Source organism: Tympanuchus pallidicinctus, unplaced genomic scaffold (genome assembly GCF_026119805.1).
Source record: "Tympanuchus pallidicinctus isolate F22 unplaced genomic scaffold, pur_lepc_1.0 scaffold5, whole genome shotgun sequence".
Taxonomy (NCBI): domain Eukaryota; kingdom Metazoa; phylum Chordata; class Aves; order Galliformes; family Phasianidae; genus Tympanuchus; species Tympanuchus pallidicinctus.
In genome coordinates this window covers 51,934,286-51,959,047 of record NW_026294769.1, presented here as the reverse complement: position 1 = coordinate 51,959,047, position 24,762 = coordinate 51,934,286, and the positions used below count along the sequence as shown (strand labels likewise).

The 24,762-nt window shown below is 36.9% G+C and overlaps 1 protein-coding gene across 1 annotated transcript; it reads right to left on the bottom strand.

Moving 5' to 3' along the window:
- Positions 1 to 1,703: 1,703 nt before the first annotated feature.
- Positions 1,704 to 23,205, bottom strand: NBN (nibrin). The gene is made up of 17 exons (XM_052703390.1): positions 22,975 to 23,205; positions 21,466 to 21,599; positions 20,751 to 20,896; positions 19,717 to 19,876; positions 18,207 to 18,310; positions 16,246 to 16,363; positions 15,782 to 15,972; positions 14,889 to 15,007; positions 13,586 to 13,591; positions 12,324 to 12,459; positions 11,623 to 11,886; positions 10,936 to 11,365; positions 9,629 to 9,718; positions 8,006 to 8,161; positions 6,906 to 7,019; positions 5,971 to 6,020; positions 1,704 to 3,026 (listed from the first exon to the last, which is right to left on the bottom strand). The coding sequence occupies exons 1-17, from the start codon at positions 23,003 to 23,005 to the stop codon at positions 2,996 to 2,998; spliced, it is 2,280 nt and encodes a 759-aa protein (XP_052559350.1). The 5' UTR covers positions 23,006 to 23,205; the 3' UTR covers positions 1,704 to 2,995.
- Positions 23,206 to 24,762: the final 1,557 nt, after the last annotated feature.

Here is a 24,762-nt window from a genome sequence, read left to right as displayed (position 1 = left end):
TGTACAGAGATGTGATACAGGGAAATTAAATGTGTGAGTACAAATCTCCCCATGGAGAGAGTTGCAGCCCCAAAGCAGGAGCAGTAATTTCTAATACGGTGGGAGAAAATAGGAAACCACCTTCCCTAGTAAAGTAGTTTCACAGCTGCCTGTGAGAGAATGCAGAAAAACATCACTAGATTTACGAAGAACCCTCCAAGGGCTTCTATTTAGGTGCTCACCTAATTGCATTATGGGTGAGTCTATCAGTTCTATGATGCTAAACTGAAAAAAAAGAATCAAGGCTGCTAAATCAACTATGTGGGGAACTGGATGTGAGAAGCCCTAACTGCTACAACTTGGGCACAAGAGTGGTCTCAGCTGTGCCTCTGGGGCTGCTCAAGTTGCAGTCTGAGTAGCAGAAGACTTGGCTTTTATGTTCTTTTACAAGGCCCATGGTATGTTCTGTTACGAGTTTTTCAAGAAAGAAGAGTTTTTTTCTATCAATTATATACAAAGGTAAACAGAAGCTTTCTGAAGGATCTTGTCCACTGATATTCTGCTTAGTAACTACCATCAAAAAGGTCATCCTCAGCAGTCTGCAAGGACTCAGATCTATTAGAACAGAGAGCTTTAAACATAAAAACATGGGAATTTTGAGATGAGAAAAATTCACGTTGAGTACAACGAGTAATACTAAGTACATCTCTTCCAGCAAATACTGCAATAGCTGAAGAACCACTAAAGGTGGTGGGTGGATGAGATCTGCCCCTGCTGTGATGTAAGTTACAGTACCAACGTACCTTATGGCCATCTGCTGCATTCAGAGTTATTGATCTTCCAATCTGTGTATTTCGGCCATCCCTGAGCAGTCAAGGATCCATAAAGAAAAAAAATGAGGAACAACTGTTTTTTGAACACAAAATATTTTTTTGTCTGAGACCATGTAACCGGTTTGACTTCAGGATAATTGCTACTGACATACATAGATCTTGGGGCACTGCTCTTCGGAGTTGAAACATGACACAGTGGTTTGAAATAGCCTAGTTCACCTTGACTGCTGTGTTAAAGATTCAGTCACATCACATAAGAAAAGCGATCCTACCATCTTATAAACAGTGATAGAACTACTGTCCATCTTCATCACAGCTTTGTGTATGTGAACAACTTCAGGGCTTTTTGAGCTGAACTTCAGTATGACGAAGAAAAGCTGTTTTATTTCCATCTCCAAAATCTTTTAGAACAGTACCACTAGTGCTTGCTCTACTTAATGAGCCACTGAGAAGGCTACCATCATTAGGCATTAGCTATGCTTAAATCTCTTAATAGATTCCTAACTCTTAAGACAATATCCCTGAAAAAGAGCTCAAGAATTCAATTAACGTCCTTTTCTCCCTCGTGAGACCAGTTCCTTCGATTTCTCTTGGCCTGAATCTTCAAGACTGGAAAATGACCTTATTTCAAAAAGGAGCAGCGTTTATTTGGCTTCCCTGCCACAACTTGATCTTGAATTTTCAACTTTTTTCTTCTTTCATTTGATGGAAAAGCTCCTACAATGCTAAAAATCAGGGACAAGTCTCTACAAGCAGTATTGGGACAGCTGTTATCTACTGACATAAAAGGAGGATGGAGTAAAGCTAAATCCTCTATTCTATTGAAAATAATGAGTAGTAACTGTCAGCTCAAAGAGGGGAGTGGTTCACGCTTCTCAACCTGAAGCACACTTCTTTTCTGTTAAATGAATTTTATTTAAAAAAAATTCTGAGTAGCTCAGAAAGTAGAACTGATCACGTCCCTTGAAAGGAACAGCACTCTGTATTTATCAGCTAGCACACGACTTACATTCAATTCCCTTAACTACAGTGTTCTATTGAATTAAGAAAAAAAAAAAATGAACACAGGTCTCCTCATTGTACTTGTGAAAATCATCAAATCTCGTCTTCCTCCCCATCTGTCTTAAGTTCTACTGCAAATGAAAACAATTTACAAATTTATACTCTGGAGAAATTAATAAGGCTGATTTGGCCACTCTGTACATAGCAGGGGGGTTGAAACTCGATCACTCTGGTCCTTTTCAACCCATGCCATTCTGTGATGATTCTATGATGATTTTCACGTGATACTATAGGAAAGTATATAAACTCTTGTACAATGATTGTCGTCGTGTAACTTTTTAAGAACAATGTGTATGAGGAAGAAACAGCAGCCATTTTCAAACACACTTCTTTCCTATTTGCAAAGGAAAGAGAATAGGTGGAAAAAAACACAATCTTTGCCTCTCTTCCCTCTCAAAGAAAAAAAACCACATAACTGAACTGCTTGTTGCTGTTGCAAAATTTTCCTGAGTTTACAGGGCTGTTTCTAACCCAGCTGTAAGATGTTCAAACAAATACTGACAATTTGAATACTGAGAATGAGGCAAGAGCTCTCATTTTTTAATACAAAGATTTGTTTAAATATTTGCCATCACAAAAAATTGGTGTTCATGTATAAATAATCTGTTGTTACCAACTTCAAGAACAGGAAGAAGCTGGAGTTGATTAGTATTCAATTTGTGCCTGAGTAAATAAGAAATAATTAAGGTTTGGTGTAACTTCTTTGTCTTGATTATGCCCTCTTCAAAAACTTTCACAAGGCAAATGTGATAATAGACAAAAAGCTAATTAACTAACAAGGCCTGATCCTAGCTTCCTTTCTTCTCCCTCTTGTTCACCCCCTCCAATAGTATTGACAAGTGAACATTAGAAAGAAGCTGCCTGAAATTAAATCCTAAATACATGCAGTATTTTCCTAAGCATTACTCTGAAACAAAAACATTAAGGTCTTGAATGTACAATCCTTGAAAGAAAATTCTCTTTTTCTGTATTAAAAGCAAGATTTAAAAACAAGTCATACAGTAGCAGATAGCTCAGATAGTCATACATGTGTATATATATTACATGCTGTAACCAGCAAACACATCAGTGGAGCAGAAAGCATATTTTGATACAGAACTGCTGTAAATTCAGGTCACAATTTATCTTCTCCTTTTCACGTTAGGATCATACCTGCAACAAAAAAAGAAGTTGTCACAAATAAGCATGGCTCCATGATATTTAAATTTAAGAATGTAACGCAAATAATTTTATTATACAATTATAACAAGGGATTAGGCAACGTTCAGTCCTTTCCCAGACTGCACCTCTGTGATTAATTATTGTTGCTACAATTTGACTGAAGAATGGAGAAGTTAAACCTGTGCATGAACTGAAGGTAACACTCTTCCCTGGCTCCTTTCCTAGCTACTCAAAATCTTTCTGTCTATCCCACCCATAAGCAAGATTCTCCAAGCCTGTAAGTATCCATATATAACTGAGACACCCTGCAAAAAAAGTCCAGGGGCCAGGGGTAGAAGAGTACTGTACATTCACAGCAATCTACATTTGGCCAAAACTCATTCAGCAAAAATCCTTCTATTGCCTCCTACACCCAGACAGCAATTCCCTGTTTTATCTTCTTTATACAGCTTCTGATTGACTTCTAGTTACTAGTATCTACTTTCTGGAAAAAAATTAGATTTCTGAGTTACAGCAATATATTTATGATTTTCCTGTGCTACACCCCTTGGCCTTCTTTTTCTTCATTTGTGCTTCACTTCCCCAAATCCCATGTCCCTTCTTTGAAATTCTGATATGCTTTGTACTCACACGTGGATAACTTATGGACACAACAAATGATCAGGCAGTTTTACTTCCACTCATTCCGAGCTCATTCATCAGGACTTTTTTTTGCTTAGGCAGGAAAATGTCACAACTTCTGAGCCAAATTACATCACCATATGATTACAAAGCTATTATAGAATTTACTGCTCTAACACATGAAACGTGTATCCTTTGAAAGCAACGCTCTATTATTAACTATTAATGAACAACACAAGCTGTTAATACAGTAAGCTTTTCTGAATGGCTTGTACACATGTTGATACTCAGTATGATGTCATTTTGACAGTCATTTGGACAAACACCACTTTCTTCACAATCTACACTTTTCTACCAAAATGTACAGTTTTTAGAATTTGTCAAATGCATGTCAGGTCAGAAGACACACAGTGGTTTTTTGCTTCTTCACATAAAAATGAGAGAATAATTAATCTTTGCTGACCAAAATGAGACCCTTATACTCAATCTCATTTGACTTCATTGCTAGAACATTGTTACAAATGAATTGTAACATTTAAGGATGTCCTGGACACCAAAACACATTCAGAGATCTCGAAGAACTGATAAAATCAGAGGAGACATTTCATGGTGTCCTGATGGCAGGGTTCCAGCTTCAACTCCATCTGAGACTGTCTATGGAGAAGATGACACTGACCATCACGAACACCTTTCTATTTAATCCTCCATCTCACCTTCAGTCATTTTTCATGCTAAACGAATCCTGGATGATGTTTTCCAAACAGAATGAAATCAAACAGTATCTGAGAAAGGAAACTCTACAGTGACTGTGGCTTGGACCAGAAAGAAAGCTACAGAGATTCCATCGCTGGCATAAATGTACAAAGAAACAAAAGGCTTTGCTGGGAAAAGGGAATGAAGGGCACAAAGGAGTGTTACTAAGCATAATCAATTTATTTGTAGTCTTAGCAGAAAGATATTTCCTTCCCTTCTGTCTTGTTTCTCTCTGTACCGAATCAAAAGTAGATGAAGGTATGGATTTTCTTTCCAACTCATCTTTACCTTGGAGCATGAGTGTTGCTAATTTCATTTTCAAATGCAATTTTCAGGGGAAATTGCAGCTGTTAAAATTAGCATCACACCAACCAGTTTTGCTCAGGATTAAGGACAAAATTAGAAGTAGGTTACGATCTGCTGAACATTAAATTACGTGTTTGAGTATTTTTGGAAACTTCGGGACATGCCACTATCCCAAATAAATTGGCACTAAGGTCAAAACTGTTCTAAGCATGAATGCACGTGAATTATCTAAGCTTCCACTGCTTTTGAAAGGTTCAAATTAATCAAGATACTTCAGATCAGTTAATTTTCCAGCACAGCAATCAAGCTGCACCATGTATTTGTATAAATGTATTCGTAATTGTCATGCATTTAAATGTACTGCAAACATAAAACCTGGATAAGATAGCAAACTTGGCATAGAACATCTGGAAAGCAGTTATAGAGCACTGAAATTTAAGACTGGAGTTGAAAGTGGCCAGACAAGAAATCAATTGAATAAGATGATTTTCCATACTCTTTCAAAAGAGAGATGAGGAAAAGTAGTAAGCATCTGAAACAAGGGAAAATGGAAGAAAACCACTACTACAATGAATTATGCCAAAAAGCATAGGAAATGTAACATTTAGGTGTATTTATACATTGTTAAGTTTTTGGGAGTCATTACCTCAAAGGTTAAAAAAGATCATTCTGATGATCCCTTCTTTCACAGAAATATCATTCCTTGCTTTAGGCCCCTCAGCACAAGACAGACAAGTACCACAGCTAGCACTAAAGTCACAAACTCCAGAACTGTTCCTTAGGAATTCAGATGACCGGCTTAAATCTAACACCAAACTGTTTCATCAGGCAAACGCTAATGGCACTGAGCTTGACTCTGGAAATCTCTTCCAGTCTTTGTGAATAATCAGCCAGAGAATCACGCAGTGTCCTGAGGAGCTGAAAGGGACCCGAAAGGAACACCAGAATTTCAACTTCTGGCTCCACACAGAACTAAGACAAGAGACAGGAAATGGCAACATTCTCGTTTGAGAATGTTCTTTTAAAATCATTAGGGTAATTCTGAAGTGGAAGTTTAAAGCAAAAACAAACAAACAAACAAACAACAACTGAGAGTTGTAATTGAAAGTTACCTTGAGTATAATTCCATACATGGAAATACAAGAGACTTTGAAAAGAATAGGCAAAGAAACAGCCTTTGCAGAACTGGCATTTGTCCAAAAAAAAAAAAGAGACATGATGAAAGATGCATCTTTTATAAACATAAACCTCTTACCTAAAGAGATCATCAGCAAGCGATTCTTCTCTGGCACGTCGATTCTGTTCCTGAAAAAACAGGATTTTTCAACACTGTATATTAAGAACTAACATACTTTCTCCATGCAAGTTCATGATGGATAATATATTTCATTAGTCAAGGCTGGCTACTGATGCCAACTAGCAGATCAGTTTGTGAATTGGTCAGAAATTAGCTTTCTGTTTTTCAAGGCAGTGTAGAAACAGGGGAAATTTTGTCCGATTATAGGGAAATCTTAATTAGCATTATCTACATCCAGGAACTAAAAAAAAAAGAGATAACAATGGGATTTGATCAGGCGATGGAAACAAAGTATGGATCATCAGCAAGTACTTTTGAAGAAAGTACTGGAAAATGAAAGTGCTGGTGAGTGCTGTCATAAAGTTCTATGTAAAAAGAGAAAAAAAGCATAAAACTTCCCAGTGCATTTCTTAGTATATTGCAACAGAATTTTACTCAGGTATTTTCTGTTCTGTTCAAGAGAACACAGAGTATCAACTGCACATTGTAACAATTTAAACAAAGATTTCTACACAAAAGTTCTTCCTGCCTCTCTGTCACATCTGTAGGAACCTCAATTTATCATCCTGCTTATTTCAGTTACTAAAAAAAAAAAACAAAAAACCAAAACTCTTTCATGTTACTGATTTTGATTTAAATCATTATTACTGACTATATGAATTCTTAATGTAAAATGAATTCAAATTATCAGCAAAAAAGAAAAACCAAAACTCAAGCCTTATATCTGTCTTCTGGTGTTCAGTAATGTTTCTAATGCACGTGTAACAGCTCATTTGCTGAGCTTTATTTCAAAAGTAAAATTTCCAAGTATTTCAGAAATGACCACAGGTCAGTATGGCCATTTTCAGGAGTGAAGTTTTGGTTTTGCTCATCTTTGAGAAAAAATTCCTTACCTCCAATTCTTCTCTTAACCATTCTTCCAGTTCTGAATTCTTTCTGGTTTGGTGAGCAACCAAATCTGATCCTCCAATAATGTATGGAAGTTGCCCAGCCCCTGGATAAGGGACCTGGAGACAATAAATTCTTAAAGTTACAATGCAAGGCAAGCATAATGCAGGAAAAAGTTCAGCAATGAAAGTCAGTCTTTCTCTGAATGACATTTATCAGACATTGCACTTAAAAGAGACTGAAGGGAAAAAAGTATTTACTGCAAGCTACTGATTCCCTCCTTTTGCCAAAGGAAACAAAAAATAGCTAATAAATATGATATACACTAAATGAAATCTGAAAACATGATAAACTGATTTTTACAGATAGAATCTATTTTACATCAAAATACATAAACCTCTATTACAGAAGGATGGCAACTAAAATACTATCAGAAATTTTAAATATTTTCTAAAATGACTACTTACAGATAGCTGGAAGCTTCATTATTTGATGAACATTATTATATTTTAGTGAAATGCATTTGCAGTGATCTTAAGCCATATATCCTCACTAGAAATATTTATGGCATATATACAAATATATTTGCACTTGTTTTTAATATAAATAGGTACTTTTACACTAAACACTAAGAATTTTCTTAAAGTTATCCTCAGGAGCCAAGCAAGCAATAGTCTTACCAAAGTAAGATATTAATTTCAGTTCCATTTAATTATTCAGATGTTATTTTCTAAAATGCAAGATTCAGAATCAGCATATTCTCTTTGGAGAAGTTTAATTGCAAACTTCTGGAGGTACAACCTGAAGTTATGCTTTTACTAAGGTTATGCTGGGCATCACTTAGCAACTTAGAATAAGTAGCAGCTTGGAAGAAATTACGAGGATGTAAAGAATCTTTATCAACCCAGTACTTTCTGGTGAGATAGAAAAATACTTGTTAATAATATGTATGACACTGAAACTGTTTAGTTTTCTATGGTTATTATCAATTTAAAAATATTCAGAATATTTTTTTCTACTGTACTAAGGAACATTTCTACAGCACTAAGGAAGTACTTCCTAACATTTTAAACAGTTCCATCTTGTGACCATTTCAAATACACACCTTTCTGAACGTTTTGAAATTGTTCTGTCCCCTGCATTTGGTATTTCTAATAGTCGGGCTGTTTGGTCTTGGACAGCTGACAACCAGTGATCGAAACTCAGTCAACAGAAGTTTGCTAGGAAGATGGCTGGAGTCATCTTCAAGTTTGTTGTGGTTCTTATATGGGAAGAAAAAGAACGGAGCACTTTAAGTGTATGAAATGACATAAAATGTATCTCTCACAGCCTTCTCGTATACTACCATCAGAGATTGATGCTACACAAATTCATTTCTCCCATATTTACATCTGCTGAAAGCACAGGTTATTAAAAACTGCAGTCATAATCATGAGGTTAGTGCACCTCATTTCACTAGGATATCACAGAATGGCCAGGATTGGAAGGGACCTCAAGGATCATGAATCTCCAACCCCCCTGCCACATGCAGGGCCACCAACCTCCACATTTAATACCAGACCAGGCTGCCCAGGGCCTCATCCAATTTGGCCTTGCACACCTCCAGGGATGGGGCACATCCACAACCTCTGGGCAGCCTCTTCCAGCACCTCATCACTCTCCCTGTAAAGAACTTAATATACATATATTATATAGTATAATATATATACTTTTCTTTCAAGCTATTATCTAAGAATTACTTCTCTCCTCCACTCTGCCTCTAACCTGGACTAATTTAATTGTTTAATCTAACAGAATAAACATTGTTTATTCTAACAGAAGCTCCAAGGAAGAATATGCTGAATGTCTTCGGCTCAATTCTAGCCTACAGATTTAATTTTAGACCAACTTTGTCATGATAAACTGAATCTGATAAATGAAACAACTTTATCTTGTACATGCAAACACTCATCTGTCAGCTAGTCTGCACGACTACTTTGCACCTTGGGATCTGATCTATGTAGATTAAGAACGAAGTCTGGGTGGAAGACAAGTAACAGACAATATCTTCAGGGACAGGTCTAGACCAGGTACAGCACTGCTATTTCATTGTAATATAATCTAAGATGACCCTGCACTTTGGTATACTTGCACTTCCCTTTTCTTGAATTGTACTGCATACCCGTGCTAAATGAAGAATAAAATAAAATCCTGCTGCTTCTGGACTAGCTGCACTCTTCTCTCTACAGAATCTTTCCATTTCTGATGCACTGCCATTCCCACCTATTCTCTTTCATTAATTCATCCTCCCACAGTAATCTCACCTATAACAGTATGCTATTTACTATTAAGCACCATAGGTTACATTAGTTTTCCCAATGGTCCATCTGTTTCATTTCCCAATGAACCTCCTTAGAGCAGCCAAGGAGATCTCATTCTTGTCTGTCTTTAAGTAGTTACCTAATATAAACATCTGTACCAGTATTAACGACACTGAAAAGTGAATACAATTACACTAAGTTCCTGCAATCTCACATACCCATAAAAAACAACTCTGTGTAAACATAAACAACAGTTCGGCCTTTACAGAGTAAGTAATTGGCCCATACTATTCAAATTTAAGTGTGATTACTTTCAGGAGTTCTATTTCCAGAGTTCCTTACCCTGAATTATGATTTCCCAGTATTACGTTCTTAACAGCAAAATTTTTGTGTATTTTCTTAACAATTCTCAAAGTTACAAAACTTACAATAAATTTGTTTCTTACTGAGACCGATGACTCTTCCTTGATCTCACTTTTCTCTTCCAGAGTCAGAACTGATCCAACTTCATCTTTTCTCTATTGATTAAATGTTGAAATTAAACATAAATTACAGAGCTATAAATTAGGTAAAATCACTTTCTGCCTTTTATTGTGGAATAAGCATGTTTAGATCAATATAAATACATAGAAAATAAATTGTAATGAGGCACGCTTGTACTTAGAAAATCATACGGTTTTATGTACACTGCAGTAAATCTGGTTTGGGATAGAAATGAGGATTTTTTGCTGGCATGTTTTTTTCTTACACAAGTAGCAAATGTTTTGTGCACGTTTTCAAAGTCCTGCCGTGTTCTATAAAATACTTTGAAAGCTTATGAATATAATAAACAGTACAATTTTCAATTTCATTAAAGTGTGCGTGCGTAGAATGTAAATTTCATTCCCAGGACAGGAAAGCATTTTGATGGCTGCTTTCATCTCGAAGGTTAAATCTGTTTTGCTTCTTCTAAATGGCTTTCAGTGGTTGAAGACAATCAGGTCAGCTTTATGTACCCCATAGATTTTAAGCCAGTTATCCACATCATCTGTCTTATCAGACAAGCAAAGTGTTTCTATGCTTAAAGAAAACAGGTAATGTGCCTGCGGGGCTTTATCATGAACCCCTTCCTATTTCAGATACAAACATGAGTCACACCTCACCCCCCGACTCTTCTTTCAAGTGATATGTTTTCAAAACTTCTGAACTACTTTCTAAAACGTGACACTGAGTCTGTCAATACTTTACCAGACATTCTGCATGTACTGCTTAGTGGCACTATTTATTTTAAATGGGCATGAAGGGTTTGAATTGCCTCATGCTGGAATTCTAATGATCTCTTACATGTCACATGTAGAGATTCCCAGTTGAAAGGTGTTGGATGCTATTGGTGTTCAACAGAAGAGGTCACCATAAAGTTTCTTCAGGAAATTCTTTATATAATTGCATATTATTTATTATATTAGCATTACAATTAATACAACAATGCATGCCATGAGAAGTTATTGAACCACTGACATATTCTGCCATTCTGCTTGCACTGCTTCGAGCAAAGAGAGGAAAAACTTCAGAATATGAGCAGTTTTCAATTCACAAGGAAACAGTGTTAAAATTAAAAATAAAAATAAAAAAAAGAGTAGATGAGTGTAAAGCTGTAATGTATGAACAACCTTTCTTATCCTTAAAGAAGCCGTTTGCTTCCTTCAAACACAGTCATAAACTTCAAGATCAGGCATGTAAAAAGAATGTAACTTACCAACATTTCATTCTCCTCTCTCTGCTTTGTATTTCCTTCTTCTGTTCTGCTGCCTTTGGTTTCCAGACATCTCCTCTTTCGTTTATTGCTTTGAGCTTCCTGGTCACCATTTGCTGTTTGCTCTTCCCAGTCTAAGTTTCTGCTTTCAAACACCATCTCTAGTGTCTCTAAATCTTCAGATACATCATCTAACTCCTTTCTTTTCTTTGGTGCAGGATTTTCACTAAAAGTAATTTTAGTGTCAGTTTTATCACTTGCTATTTCACTAGTTTCCCTTCCAAGCTGGATGTTATTTCCCTTTCGATGCTGCTCTTTTTCACTGTCCCACGTTGATGAAGCTGAGGATTCAGTGCACTTGGAAACAAGCAACGGCCTTTTCTCCAGTTTTGCTAGTTTGGGTACAGATGTTTCTTCTTCTTCAGCTCTTTCCCTTAGCCATAAAGTAATTACAAAATAAAAAATAAATTACAAAAATGTCTTTGAATATGATTAGCTGGATCTGCAACATAACAGCTTCCTGAGGTTTCAATGATGGCACTGTGAAGTTTGAGTGTAAATACTCTTGAGAAATAGCTTTCCCTTTTCAGAAGCTTTTCATTAACTCTGTTTTGAATAAAACTTACACCACTTGAGCTATGCAGCAACAGCAATAACATAACAATAACAAAAGTAATATCAAAAACCTACCTTTTCCTAGCAACATGGAAGTAATTTGTAATTGAATTAGACTGTTGACGTGGAGTGCACTCTCTAGGTTTATCTCCTTCCAAAATTTTAGATGGAGATGCTGGATGATTTTTTTGACTAAACCCAGATGTTCTGTTCACTTTAGATATCAATGTTCCTGTATTTGCAGTGCCACTTGTGCTAGGGTTCTCCTTTACAGAAGTTTGCTGGAAAGCCACTTTTTCCCTCCTCTTTGTCTGGGAAGTCTTATTTTCTATCTCCATACTATAGCAGAAAGAAAAAACAAGTGCATTAGGTGAACACAAAAAGTTACCACTGCTATACATGTTGCATAATACTGCTCTTTAAAAAAACTCACTTGTTCTTTGAATATAAACAATGTATTTATGCTAACAACTGATACTGTAAAATCTGCTAAAATATTTACCTTACATTGGTAATGAAATTGGTTCATGGCTTAAAAACTCTGAATACAATTAAGATAGTCAGATAGGCAACACCTACATTCCTATTTATTAATCTGTATTGTTACTTATCACTTGAAAGCAGAAATCAGCTCACTGCAGACAACTGACAGCAATTTACTAAGTGCCATTTTGAACACTGTGTGCCTTTGTCCACGGCGCTGATGAAGTCCCTCTACCACAAGAGTGCATTATTTGCAAGTTTTAGCTCAGAAACTATTTTCATGCATACTTTACCATGTCTGCTCTTCAATTTCTGTATCAGCTACATATAATGCACTGTTATCTGCAGCAGCTGTTGGCATTATTGTTTCATCCACAGCCAAGCTCTGAGAAATGGCTGGCCCCGCTCCTGATGCAGCATTTGCAGTTACTGCAAGATCAACACAAGAGAAGAATCAAAAGATTAATATCCAATGTTTTTCTTTGCATGTAACATCACACAACCTCCTTACCTAATGAGGTAAGACTTTTGGAAAACGGCATTCACAGAATCATAGAATTGCTCAGGTTGAAAAAGACTTTCAAGATCAAGTCCAACCACAGCCTAACCTTACTATCCTAACAACCCACTGCTAAATCATGTCTCTGAGCACCACAACCAAATGGTTTTTAAACACATTCAGGTATGGTGACTCAACCACGTCCCTGGGGAGCCTATGCACGCAGTTCTGATTTTAAAAAATCATGTAGATTTTAAAAAATCATGCAGATCAAACAAGTAAACAAACAAAAACCCAACTAGAAGAAACCAGATTCTAAATGACTAAATTTTAGGGTTTGGTTTTGGTTAAATATTCTGCTGAATTAAGAAACAGAATTTTGCTTAAATAAGAATGAAGTGCTATGGAAAACTACTTAATTTTATGGTCATGATATATAAATCTGCCACTGCCAGAGCACGAAGTCCAACATCTGTTTACATTTACTTTTGTATAATCATCTGTTAACAACAATCATCATCCTAGGGATTATCCCTAAAAATACTGAACTCCTGTTTGTTATCAAAATATCTCACAATAAATGTCTTCTTTGGCCAACTGGCCATAAGGTCATCAAAGGAGTGCCATAAAAAACTGCTTGCTGCTCTGTTTACTTACTTGCATTACTTTCTATAGGACCAAAAGAAATGTATACATACCATCTTTTATATTGTTTGCCCTTTCACTTCTCTTTGTCTTCTCTAAGACAAAGGATACTAAGGTCAACTATTTTAATATGTATGTCACATCATTGTCCTTCCAAATATTTTTTATTTATTTTTATTTATTTTTTTTTACAACATACCACTCAGTCCCTTACAGTTTTCCTGCATCTCATTCTGTTAAGTCTGTGCCAGCATTATCCCTTCTTTCAGATGACACGTTTTATACATGTATTTTCTCCTGTCACTGTAACTCACAGAGGAATAACCTACAGAAACATCTCGGCCTCTTTCTCGAGCTTCCACATCTTAAATGCTTTTACATGATTACTATAAAGTTAGGTGAGCAAGGTACCAGTATCTTGACATTCATTGTTGAGCCACAAAACTGGTGAGGGCTCAGGAGCACAGGTCTTATGAGGAGCAGCTGAGGGAGCTGGGATTGTTTAGTCTGGAGAAGAGGAGGCTCAGAGGAGACCTTATTGCACTGCACAACTTCCTGAAGAAAGGTTGTGATGAGGAGGGGCAATTTATTTAATTTATTTAATTGTCTGATGTGTTAATAGCATTAAATTTAATGTGAGAATCCATTTATTTTCTGTTGTTTTCTAAACTTCACTGGACAGACAACAGACTACATATAAACCATTCATACAAGAACTCTAGTCAATCAAAACATTTATCAGGCCTCTGCCAGTACTGCTGCAGTATCTTTCTCTCTTCAAAATACATTTCAGAATAAGAAATGCTCTTATATGTAAAGTTAAAAAAGTAAAAGTTGAGTTAAACAACAACAACAAAAAACCAAAATCCTACATTTAAGTTGTAGGATTTACTACCTGATCTATCACTTTGTAGAAAAGAACAGAACCTAAAATTATTCTAAGAAATTGTCAGAATTACGTGTAACAAACTGCCCTCTAGCAATTTTGGAAGCAGCATGAAAAGAAAATTAGACCAATACATAACCTGACTCTCAAAGACTTTCACTGCTGCTCTATTGGCAAATATAACTTATGTTTCAAGACAAAAAATGAAATGTACATTCTCCATACTGTCACTTCAGCAAATGTGGCAATGCTGCCTCACTGTCTTGACTTGTTACTTTAAGATTAGGTTTGATTTTTAATTGGAAGTGGGGGTGGAGGGGATTTCCCTAAAGAAAATTCTTCTGAGTGCAAAAGAAAGCAAGCCTTTACAAATTAATTTAATTCTTATTCTCTAGGTTTTGAACTATGAGTTATAACTATGAGTTATAACTCATTACTCCAGTCTCTTCATTAAAGAATTGAATAGCTTGGAATTCACAACTACTATACACATTGATTTAGCAGCTACTAAAACTACCAACTTCAGAATGTTGTCTTGAAGTATTTTTCCTTGAAATGTCAAATAACTGCATCTGTTTTTCACTTTAACTTTAGAAGTTAGGTCTTTTTAATATTAAATCTACACCTGTAGGTCACATCATTTTCAATGTAGCTTATAGCAAGCTGTTGAGAAAACATTTATCTTTTCAGATTAGCATACATTTTTCATGCAGTGTCATTCTATTTTGGTAGTACTGCAAAATAAAGGAACCTTGGCATTACCACCTGATGCCCTGTACAAAAAGAAATGCTACTTCTTTACTGCTGTTAAACTGTGCTACTTAGCACTACCCTTCTTCCAGTTACCTTTGTTATCAGGCTGCCTCTGAGGGTTGCAGTATCTTTCTGTAGACATGAAGATAACTGCCAATCCAATTTCTGCTTCAGGAATAGCCCTGAGATTGTTGCTGTTAACATACAGAAAGTCAACACATAAAAATAAGCTTCTCAGTTCAGGTTCAAAGCTGAAGAGGCAAAGAAGCACATATGTCAAGATTCAAAATGCTCATCACTACAGCCATGAGAAGAGCTTGAATATAAATGTTTTCTCTGTTTAGCAGGGCAATTCACGGTGACGAGACTTAACTATTAGGTTAAGATTTGGGATTATGTTTTCTTTGATTGTTTATTATAGTACTACAAAAGTACTAACATCTACAAAACAGGTAACCTGCTCTCTGAAAAAAAAATATATATATATATATATATATATATATATATATATATATAATTTATATATATCTATACAGAACACAAGTGGCCTTTCACAGTCAATATATGCGAGTAGATAGACAGCAAGGAGCCACATGGCCTCAAAGTGCCCCGGATTTCATGGAAAACATGAAATATGTATGACTATTGAAAAAAGAATAAAAAAATGATATATTCCCCCATTTTTAGAATACATTCATTTTTAACTTTCTCTAAACAACAGAAAAGGAGCTTGCCTTCTCTAATTTCAAACCAACTCAATGAGTAGAAAAGCCTCCAAAAAACCACCCGAATTTATAACTGCCAAATCCTTTCTTTCCTGCTTCAAGAAATTTTAGTTACTGTGCTACGTATTAAAACAATGCCCATCTAAGTATACTAGTGTATTCATACATATGCAAATACAGTGACTAAAATAATTGCAGAAATTCTAAACAATCCCCTTCTTGCGCAAGACAACAACTATTCACCTTTCCAAGACAGTCAGAATGGAATCAGTCCAGTTTCTCATGGACTCAGATCCTAGGATCTGAGAGTTTGTCATCCCAACATCAACAACACAAACTTCAGGAGAAACCAGTAAAGAAGTTTCTTTTCTTCCCTCCGTCATCAGTTTTGCTTCTCCTCCTCCAAGAACAACTGCTGGACCCAGTTTCTTGTGCTAAGAAAAGAACACAATTAAAACAACCTTAAAATACAGTCCGTTGAGAAGTATGCTAACCTACCAGCACAAATCTCATTGCTCATGTATTAATGCAGAAGTGATGTGTTCTGTTTCTCCTCCTGCATTTGATCTTAATTAGGCTGTTGTCTTGTAAAAAGATAAAATACACAGAAATCTTTCCTGATGGCCCCAGATTGAGTCTGGATCCAGAGAAAACAGAATATATGCTTAGCTGTCCCCCAACATCTCTGCAGTGTAAAGCCCAGTTACCTGCTTGGCAGTCAGAAATACAAAAGTTTTTCCACTGAATATTTTTTTCCTTTCAGGACGTCCAGTTAAATCCATGTTATCAATACCAATGGAAGGCTCATCAACTGAAGGATAAAAGCTGTAAAAACCAAACATTAAAGTTACAAAATTGAGATTTTTTATCAGTACTGATCGATAGTCCCTTCTGTTTTAGCTTTAAGCTGGGAAGTTAAAATACTTCACTGCTTTGTTTCTGTTAAAGCTATTTATAGAAATATTTCTTCAAGGGATTAAGAGAAAACAGAACCTCTCATTTCTCAATATCTAAACTTAGACCAACACTTACTTCAGTAAAAAAACAATTTTTGGAAAGTACTCAACCTTCCAATCTTAAAACATCAACTACATCTACATTCTCCACTAACAACACTGACAAACTAGACTGCCATCTCATTCTGTGCTTGCCCAAACATATTGCTTCCACTACCCTCCACTTGCAACAGCCACTCCTGTTTCTCTTGTATCGGACAGAGAACATCGTGTTCTACCACGCTGTGTGACAGCCTATTAACGTGACAGAAAATAAGCACACTTTTTTTCCTGGGGGCATAGAGAACTGAACTGATCAACTCTGCAGCTTCTTGGTGTTTGTCCAGTACAAGGAAAATGATACTGTGCTTGGGGCTCAGATTAGGTGGAAGAGAAACTCTAATCTGACATTTTAACTTTTGTGATCTGTGATCTCAGCTCCAGTTAATGACACCATGCACTCATCATAAAAAAAAACACCTCTAGAATAAAGACAAGCATTTTACTGATAATGCAACAGTACTTACATGCTCCCAGAGCCACACGTTCTCTGCTACAGCAGACTCAACACACCACGGTGAAGATTAATTTTAAATGACCCTCTTATGTTCTTCCAAATAACTCCTCAAGCTTCACGTACACAATTAACAAACACATACCTTTTCAAGGTACAAATAATAGCAATACAGACTCAGATGAAAGTGTCTCGTACAATAAAGGGATTATTTTATGCTTTTCTACATGGACCACAGAATGACCAAATGGCTATTATGATCTTTTGTACCTTTGGAATAAATAGAGTGACCAAAATAACAATTATTTATTCCGTAGTAAAAATACACTTATCAAATTATTTTAACAGTATTTGATTCTCACATTAGTCTCACTTTCTCAAAAGAAAAGAAAAGAAAAATCTGTTATTTTGGTCAAGTTAACCTGCTTTGATCAAAATTTACAAGCTCTTTTCTCATGTGACAAGTGACAGAATGCAAAAAAATGATCTCAAGATGTGCCAAGGGAAGTTTATGTTGGACATTAGAAGTAATTTTTTTCACTGAGAGAGTGGTCAAGCATTGCCACAGGTAGCCCAGCAAAGAGGTGGAACTCCCAACTCTGGGGGTATTCAACAGACAGGTAGATGCAGCGCTGAGGAACACGTTTTAGTGAAGGAAGTGTGGAAGGTCAGGTAAGATTAATGGTTGGACTTCATAATCTTGAAGGTCTTTTCCAATCTAAAGAATTTTACAATTCTATGACTAAACTCATAATCTAACTGTTTACTGGACAAAATATTTTTTTTTTATAATGAAACAGGGTCAACATGGTGTCTTTCACACAAATCTAATTTTCTTCATTTTAATCTATCAACTCCCAAAAGAGCTTCTGTGGTGCTTGAAACACATCACCATAGAGATTGCTATAGCAACCTTTCTGAAAACAAGTTCCTGTCTAGAGCTAGTAACATCTCTAAGCATATAATCAAACCCAAGAGCTCACCTTGTAAGTCTAGATATGAGAAGAAAATTGCCTAAAGATTAAAACGGTAGGCATTCTTCCACAAACAAAGCTACTATAATTCACATATTCTGCCAAATATCAGCAGGTAAGTGTGCAATTACTTGATAATCTAACTCACATAAAATTAATTCTGTAACATTGAAAGCGATACTTACTTTTCAGGAGTTGGCAATTGTTGCCTGGACTGAACAGCTTTCATTAATTCATTAAAAAACTCTGGTTTTACAATTGGTCGTCCACAAATCAAAGCACATATTGTCTGAGAAGAGAGAAGACACGTATTTAACATACAGAAAAAGCCTAACTAGAATATGGTTCAAATGACTGTAGCTTTGTAATATCTTGGATCACACAGACATCTGTACACACCAAATCACATCTGTGAGATATGAACAGCTTCGCACAGATATAACTGTACTTGATTTTGCTATGGTAAAAAAGTGTCAATTTTACCTCTAACAGCACACCTTTCAGCTGCTGTCACTGAAATTATATATGGCAACTAATGAAAAATCAGCAACAGTCTTCAAGAGAACTAAAGCCCCAGTACACGAAGCAGTCATAGTATATTGTTGCTGTTGTTGTTTGGTTGGTTTATTGTCTTTTTGATTCTTTTTGTCTACAAAGTGACTAAATAAACATTAATACTCAATTTGTACAGTTATCCTGGATATAATCAGTGAAATTGTAAAGGCTAAGCATTCTCCTCAAATGCAGTGCACTTCTATGAAACTACCTGAAAGTTAACATAAAAAAATAAAAGAAAGATGATGATAAGCAAGATGAATACTAAAAACTCTGTCCTTCATTTAAAAGTACAAAACATCAGTAACAATGAAAAAAAAACCCACAAAATCAACAGCACATACCAAACCCCAACCCTCTACCTTAGGCAAATACTTAAAATGATTAAAATCTAAGCAAATACTGTCTGATTAGACAGATTTATCTTACACAACTAGAATAATGTAAACTTTAATGTTTCTATTAATTTAGAAAGAAAAAAAAATGCAAAGGTTGTTGTTCTTTTTTAACCATCCCAATACCCCCAGTAGGCTGATGTTAGCTTTTCCTCCAAGTGAGCTCTCCGATCCTAATTACTGTACCGCTGTATGAAAGGCACAGTCAGGAGAGGGAGCTACAGCACAGTGGGAGGAGACTCAATATATTCATGCACTGTGGAACTGGATCGGTGAGAAATTTAACAAAGTGGTGAAAGAAAGACCAGAAAAAACAAACAAATGAAGAGAACATCTGCATACACGAAAGAACCAACCAATCAACAAGGTCACCTTTTTTTTAATGACAGATAGGATTTCCCACAAATGCTACAGCAACACTGAGAGGGAAGAAAAAAGATTTTTCTTCATTTCTCTAAATTTCTTAATTTTCAAATACAACTTTTTTCTCCTGTTCCATTTATATTTCATTTTAAAATGGCATTTAGGCCAGAGAGACACCTTTCTGTCCCCATCCTCTTCTCACTCCCTTAGTTAACCTTTTTTTAATTTTTTTTCCATTTTCTTTCCCTCCAACACGCATCTCTTCATGAAGTTGGAAGAACTGACTTCACAGAGGAAAATGCTGTCTAACTAAAATAAAACAAAGCTTTGCCACAATCTTGAGCAGGTCTAGATTTCACATTAACAAGAAAACTAAACATACCTTAACAGTAACTTTTACTGATGCCATTATAAGGTGAGTGCATTCTTTTGTCCATTCATTCACAACAAGACCTCCAAGCTGCTGGATGGCTTCATTTAAAGCAGTTTTCTGAGCAACATCTAAACATGAGGAGCAGACAACTAAAGATTCATATTCCACTCTGCAAAGAACAAGTAAAAGAGAAATGCTTTAGTAATTTAGTAGCACTGTGATAAACAAAGCTGTCTTACGAATCACTTCTGTCTCACACAGAATTCCAACAAATAAATAGAGACCCCTGTGATTCTTACACTGTGCTTTAAATTGTCCTGATGAAAGTAAATAACTGATTTTTATAGAGAAAAATAAGCAGAATTTTGATTTGATGTTGCAAATGTTTATTCTTGAGACTTTTGATCTCAAGAAAGAACACACACCCTTATCAGAATCAGAGCTTGAAGAACACTGCAAGGTTTGAGAACCAGAAACACTGGATGAAATCCAGCACATATTCCCAAAAGCAAGAAGTAAGCTCAACAGAACAGTTCATTAACAGATTAGCATGTGAAAGACATGAGTTTTGTAGAATGCAAGTTCAAGAAACTTTTTTTCTGAGACTGCTCTTACACTTGAACATACACCTGTTGTTATTTGTAGATCATCCATTTAGAATTACAGAATATCCAACTCTGTGATTTGATTTGGTGTAGGCTACAAAGGAGAAAATATTTTTATAATCATATCAATCATGGAAGTCATGATGTGACACATCTTTTAAAACACCAATGACAAATAAACTACATAATAAATAAACTACTTCATAAATTAAAATAATTTCAAAATGAATTATTATAAAAATATGTACTAAAAGAGGGTTTCAGAAGCAGGATGCAGAACACAGGAAAGTATTATTTGTTCCCTCTGCTTTCTAAAAACTCAAGAGGTAAATTCCGTTAGTGTTCTATCACTCATCAAGTTGTATGATGTGCTAAAACACTTTTTGAAAGCTGTTATTTTCCACTTAGTAGTTTATTGTCAGTCTGAGTACCTCTTACCTAAATTTGCTCTCAAAGACTCCAAAATTTACTCTGTCACCAGACTGCAAAGTCCTTGAAGTGCCACTCAATTTTGAGCCATTAACAGAAGTACCATACTTGGAGGTGTCTTTGATTGTTAACACAGGGACTGAAACAGACTGGCTCTGAAAATAAACATAAATAAGCCTTGGTAGTTCATCAGAAACAGGTTACATAAAAGAGATTCTGGTTGATTGGCTTCAAAATATCCAGAGAAATTGCAATATGTAATCAATACTGAAGTGCTGCCTGCCGATTCTCCTTGGAACATTTTTCTTTTCCACATTCCCCTAAACAAATACAGAATTAATGATGTGGAGTGAAACACGCACAACAGAATCAAGTCCACAATAATAAAATGGAAGCACTTTCCAGAACCAAATTCTAAAGTTCTTCTACAAACTGAAATGTAATTGCATGATGTTCCCGCTGTGGTTACTTTAATACAAATTTCTAATCAATTTTCACTCTGAGAAAAATGCCCAAATAGGACCTTGGATCATTAGAACTATGCCAATGGATTTATCAGTATGGATTTATCAGTACAGACAAGCAACCCAGGGGAAAAAAAAAAAAATAAAATCAAGACTAAGAAAAGGCAGATGTTCAATGGTTCTACTCCAGCTGTACTGTCATGGTATTCTGAGTTAACAATGCTGTGCATTTTCAATGCAGTAAAATGCTGGTTACTTACATGGGTTGTTTCAGGACGACTTACTGTCAGAACTGCATGACTTCGACTGATTGATTGATCATCCTGAATTAAAATAGCACAATTTTTGCGTCCAACAACATATTCGGTACCAACTAAAAGTCGAAATGGCTCTCCTAAAAATAAACAAGAGATAGAAAAATATCAATTTACAAGAAACTCCAAAACACTCAAAGTTCTTAGGATCAATTCAGAAGTTTGTAAAGTATCCAATCCTTGTCTATACCTTGTCATGTATCATTTATTAGCCTGATCACAATCATGCATTTAATTTTTAGACTAAACCTGTTTCTTCCTCTGTCTGATATGAAAGGATAGGATTTCGTAATTAAAACAAACAAAAAAAGCAGCAGTAACAAAACCAATGGTATTACATATTACCTTACATAATACCTTATTTCTTTTATCTCGCATTATTTCTTCACAGAAGTACAAAAACACAAATTTTACAGGTACATAACTTCCTAGCAGTATATAACTTAGGGACTAATTTAAGTGTTTCAGACAAAAATGCCGCCCTAAAGGATGCTGAAAGACCTGCATTGTAAATCAGATAGATACTTAGGAAGTTAGGTCTCTGACCTATGATGTAGCTTTTGTCATCTAGATCATTTAAGAGTGCATGGCTCGAAGACATCCAAAAGGCATGGGTCACCTATGAGCAGTGATTCAGAAGCTTTTCTTGATAACAATGAATGAATTAGAGACGATATTCTAATACAGATAACTGTCCAAATAAGAACAGTGCAGAACTCATCATCCTGACTACAATGACTATACCAATGTGGTTTCCACACAGTAAGAGATCAAACTCTGTTCATTTCAGTACAAATAGATACTGCTCTCACTAAGATGCACCCCAAGCATCCTTAAGTCACTCCCAATGAAGCAAGCAAGAAAAAAGAGATACAGCGGTGTTGTGACTGCCTTTTATAAGAAAGAGAAAGCATTCAAGTGAAAAAGCTGCTTTTGCATTATGAAACAATAGTCTTCAAAGTTGGTCAATAAATCAAAACTATGGATAAAGCTATGGATAAAGAAACTGAGGAACAACGGTGCAGTGATGACTGTCTGAAAACTGCATTCAAAAAACAACACAAAGTTTCAAGTTCAACACTGGGTCCCTGAAACATCAAGTAAAAAAATAAAAGTCTGTACAAAGTCAGCCATCGTCCCTGGAAGAAGAGACTGAGAGACCTCTGCCTCTGGGCTCAGCGAGGAAGCACCTCGCCGACCCCGCTGGCTGCAGCAAAGCTGGGACTCATCGCCAGCAAAGGTAACGGCACGTCTGCACTGTCGCCAGCAACGGTAACAGGACATGGCCTCCGCGATCAGGGTTTCAGTGAGAAAGGGAGCCCTACCGGTTTCTAGAATGGAAAGCGAAAGTGGAGCCTCTAGGCGAGCAGCTTCCCAAGCAGGAGGTGGTAAGGGCCGGCCCGAGCCCAGGCGCGGGAGAGGCGCGGAAGGGCCCCAGACCCGCAGTGCCCTCACCTGGTCCTGCGGCGGGCACCAGCTTCCACATCCTGAGACCGGCGGGAGCTCCGCGGTGAGGAGCTGCGGTTCCCCGCGGAGCTGCGGTTCCCGGTGCTCTCCGCCCTGCCGGCGGCCGGGCCGGTAACCGAGAGCCAGTGTTTCTTTGCCGTCCACCCGGCTATCGCGCCCGGCCGTGCAGCGAGAGCAGGGAGCGCCGCATGGCGGCGGGCGGGCGGCACAGCCGATGCTGCCACTACAGCCGGCACCAGCAGGCATGCGCGGCGACACGAGGAGGGCTCGGCCCGTCGCAGCGAGGGGTGCGCTGCTCGGCCTGGGGCTGAGCCCTCCTATCGGAGATGTGAATCAGGAATGTTATTTTGGTGGAATCTTAATTTGTGTGATAGAATCATAGAATGGTTTGGGTCGGAAGGGACCTTTAAGATCACGTAGTTCCAACCCCCTGCTATAGGCAGGGACACCTCCCTCTACACCAGGTTGCTCGCTGCTCCATCCAGCCGGGCCTTGAATGCTTCCAGGAAAGGGGCACATCCACAGCCTCACTGGGCAACCTGTTCCAGTGTCTCACCACCCTCACAGTAAAGAATTTCTTCCTAACATGTAGCCTAAATCTACTCTTTTTCCAGTTTAAAGCCACTTCCCCTTGTCCTGGTGCTGCCTGCCCATATAAGATATCCTCGAGCCTTTTGGCAGATCCCCTTCAGGTACTGGAAGGCTGCTATAAGGTCCCCCAGAGCCCCAGCTCTCTCAGCCTGTCCTCACAGGGGAGGTGCTTCAGTCCTCTGATCATCTTTGCAGCCCTAACCTCCATATATGATGACTTTAAGTATTCTTTGTCCTTAAATGTTCCCTTTTAATATTTTCTCTCCTGCATTTCCTCTGAAATTAATAACCCCAGTTCCTTAATACTTTTTGGAACACGTTTTCTTCATTGCCCTTACTCATTTTTTCAGTCCCTCATAATTTTGCAACTTCCATTTTGCACTAGGGCAACCAAAAATCTATGGTGTATCATAGATGAGGCAATATTTCAGCTTTGTATAATGGTACTTCAATATTCTCTGTACAGTTCATTATCATTTTTCTGGCTTATTTATCCTTTTGGCTTGGCTTTTGTGATAACAATCTCATATGACAAATGATCATCATAAGAAACTGTATGAATCCTGTAAACCATATTATAATATTTGTACCCTCAATTTCCCTGCATTTATCCAATTTTATCTTCCGCTATCATTTTCCCATTGATTCCAATATACTTTCTAGACTTCTTGACTTTCTCACTGCTCTCCAATCCTGATTGATCAAAGGAATGCTTGTTCTTTAAATTTTTGGTTCTCCACATATTCCTTTATTTTCCTCAGGGTTCAAAACTTAATTTCCTCAGTGACGACCAGCACAGAAAGAGGCCTTTCAGATACCCATATAGGCAACCAGCTTAACTCAATATATTAATTTGTGAATTAGCACCAAAGTCCATCAAACCCAGTGAAACAGTATCTAAATAGAACTTTGAGGTGATCCACCATTCATCTTTTACCCTGAACAGAAACACAGACCTTCACCATCACCACGTCTTCACTGCACTTGCTTTCTCCTTGATACTCACACTCGGCTGGGGATTTTTTTTCTTAGTACCCTTTTGTATCAACAGCTTCTTGGACTATTGATAAACTTTATCATGAGGGGCTGTTTCTTTCACTGGGGTACTTTGAACAGCAGAAACTACAGGAATCCAAGTTTACAACCACTGTCACACCTGGCCAGGACCTTGAAAACCTGAATCAT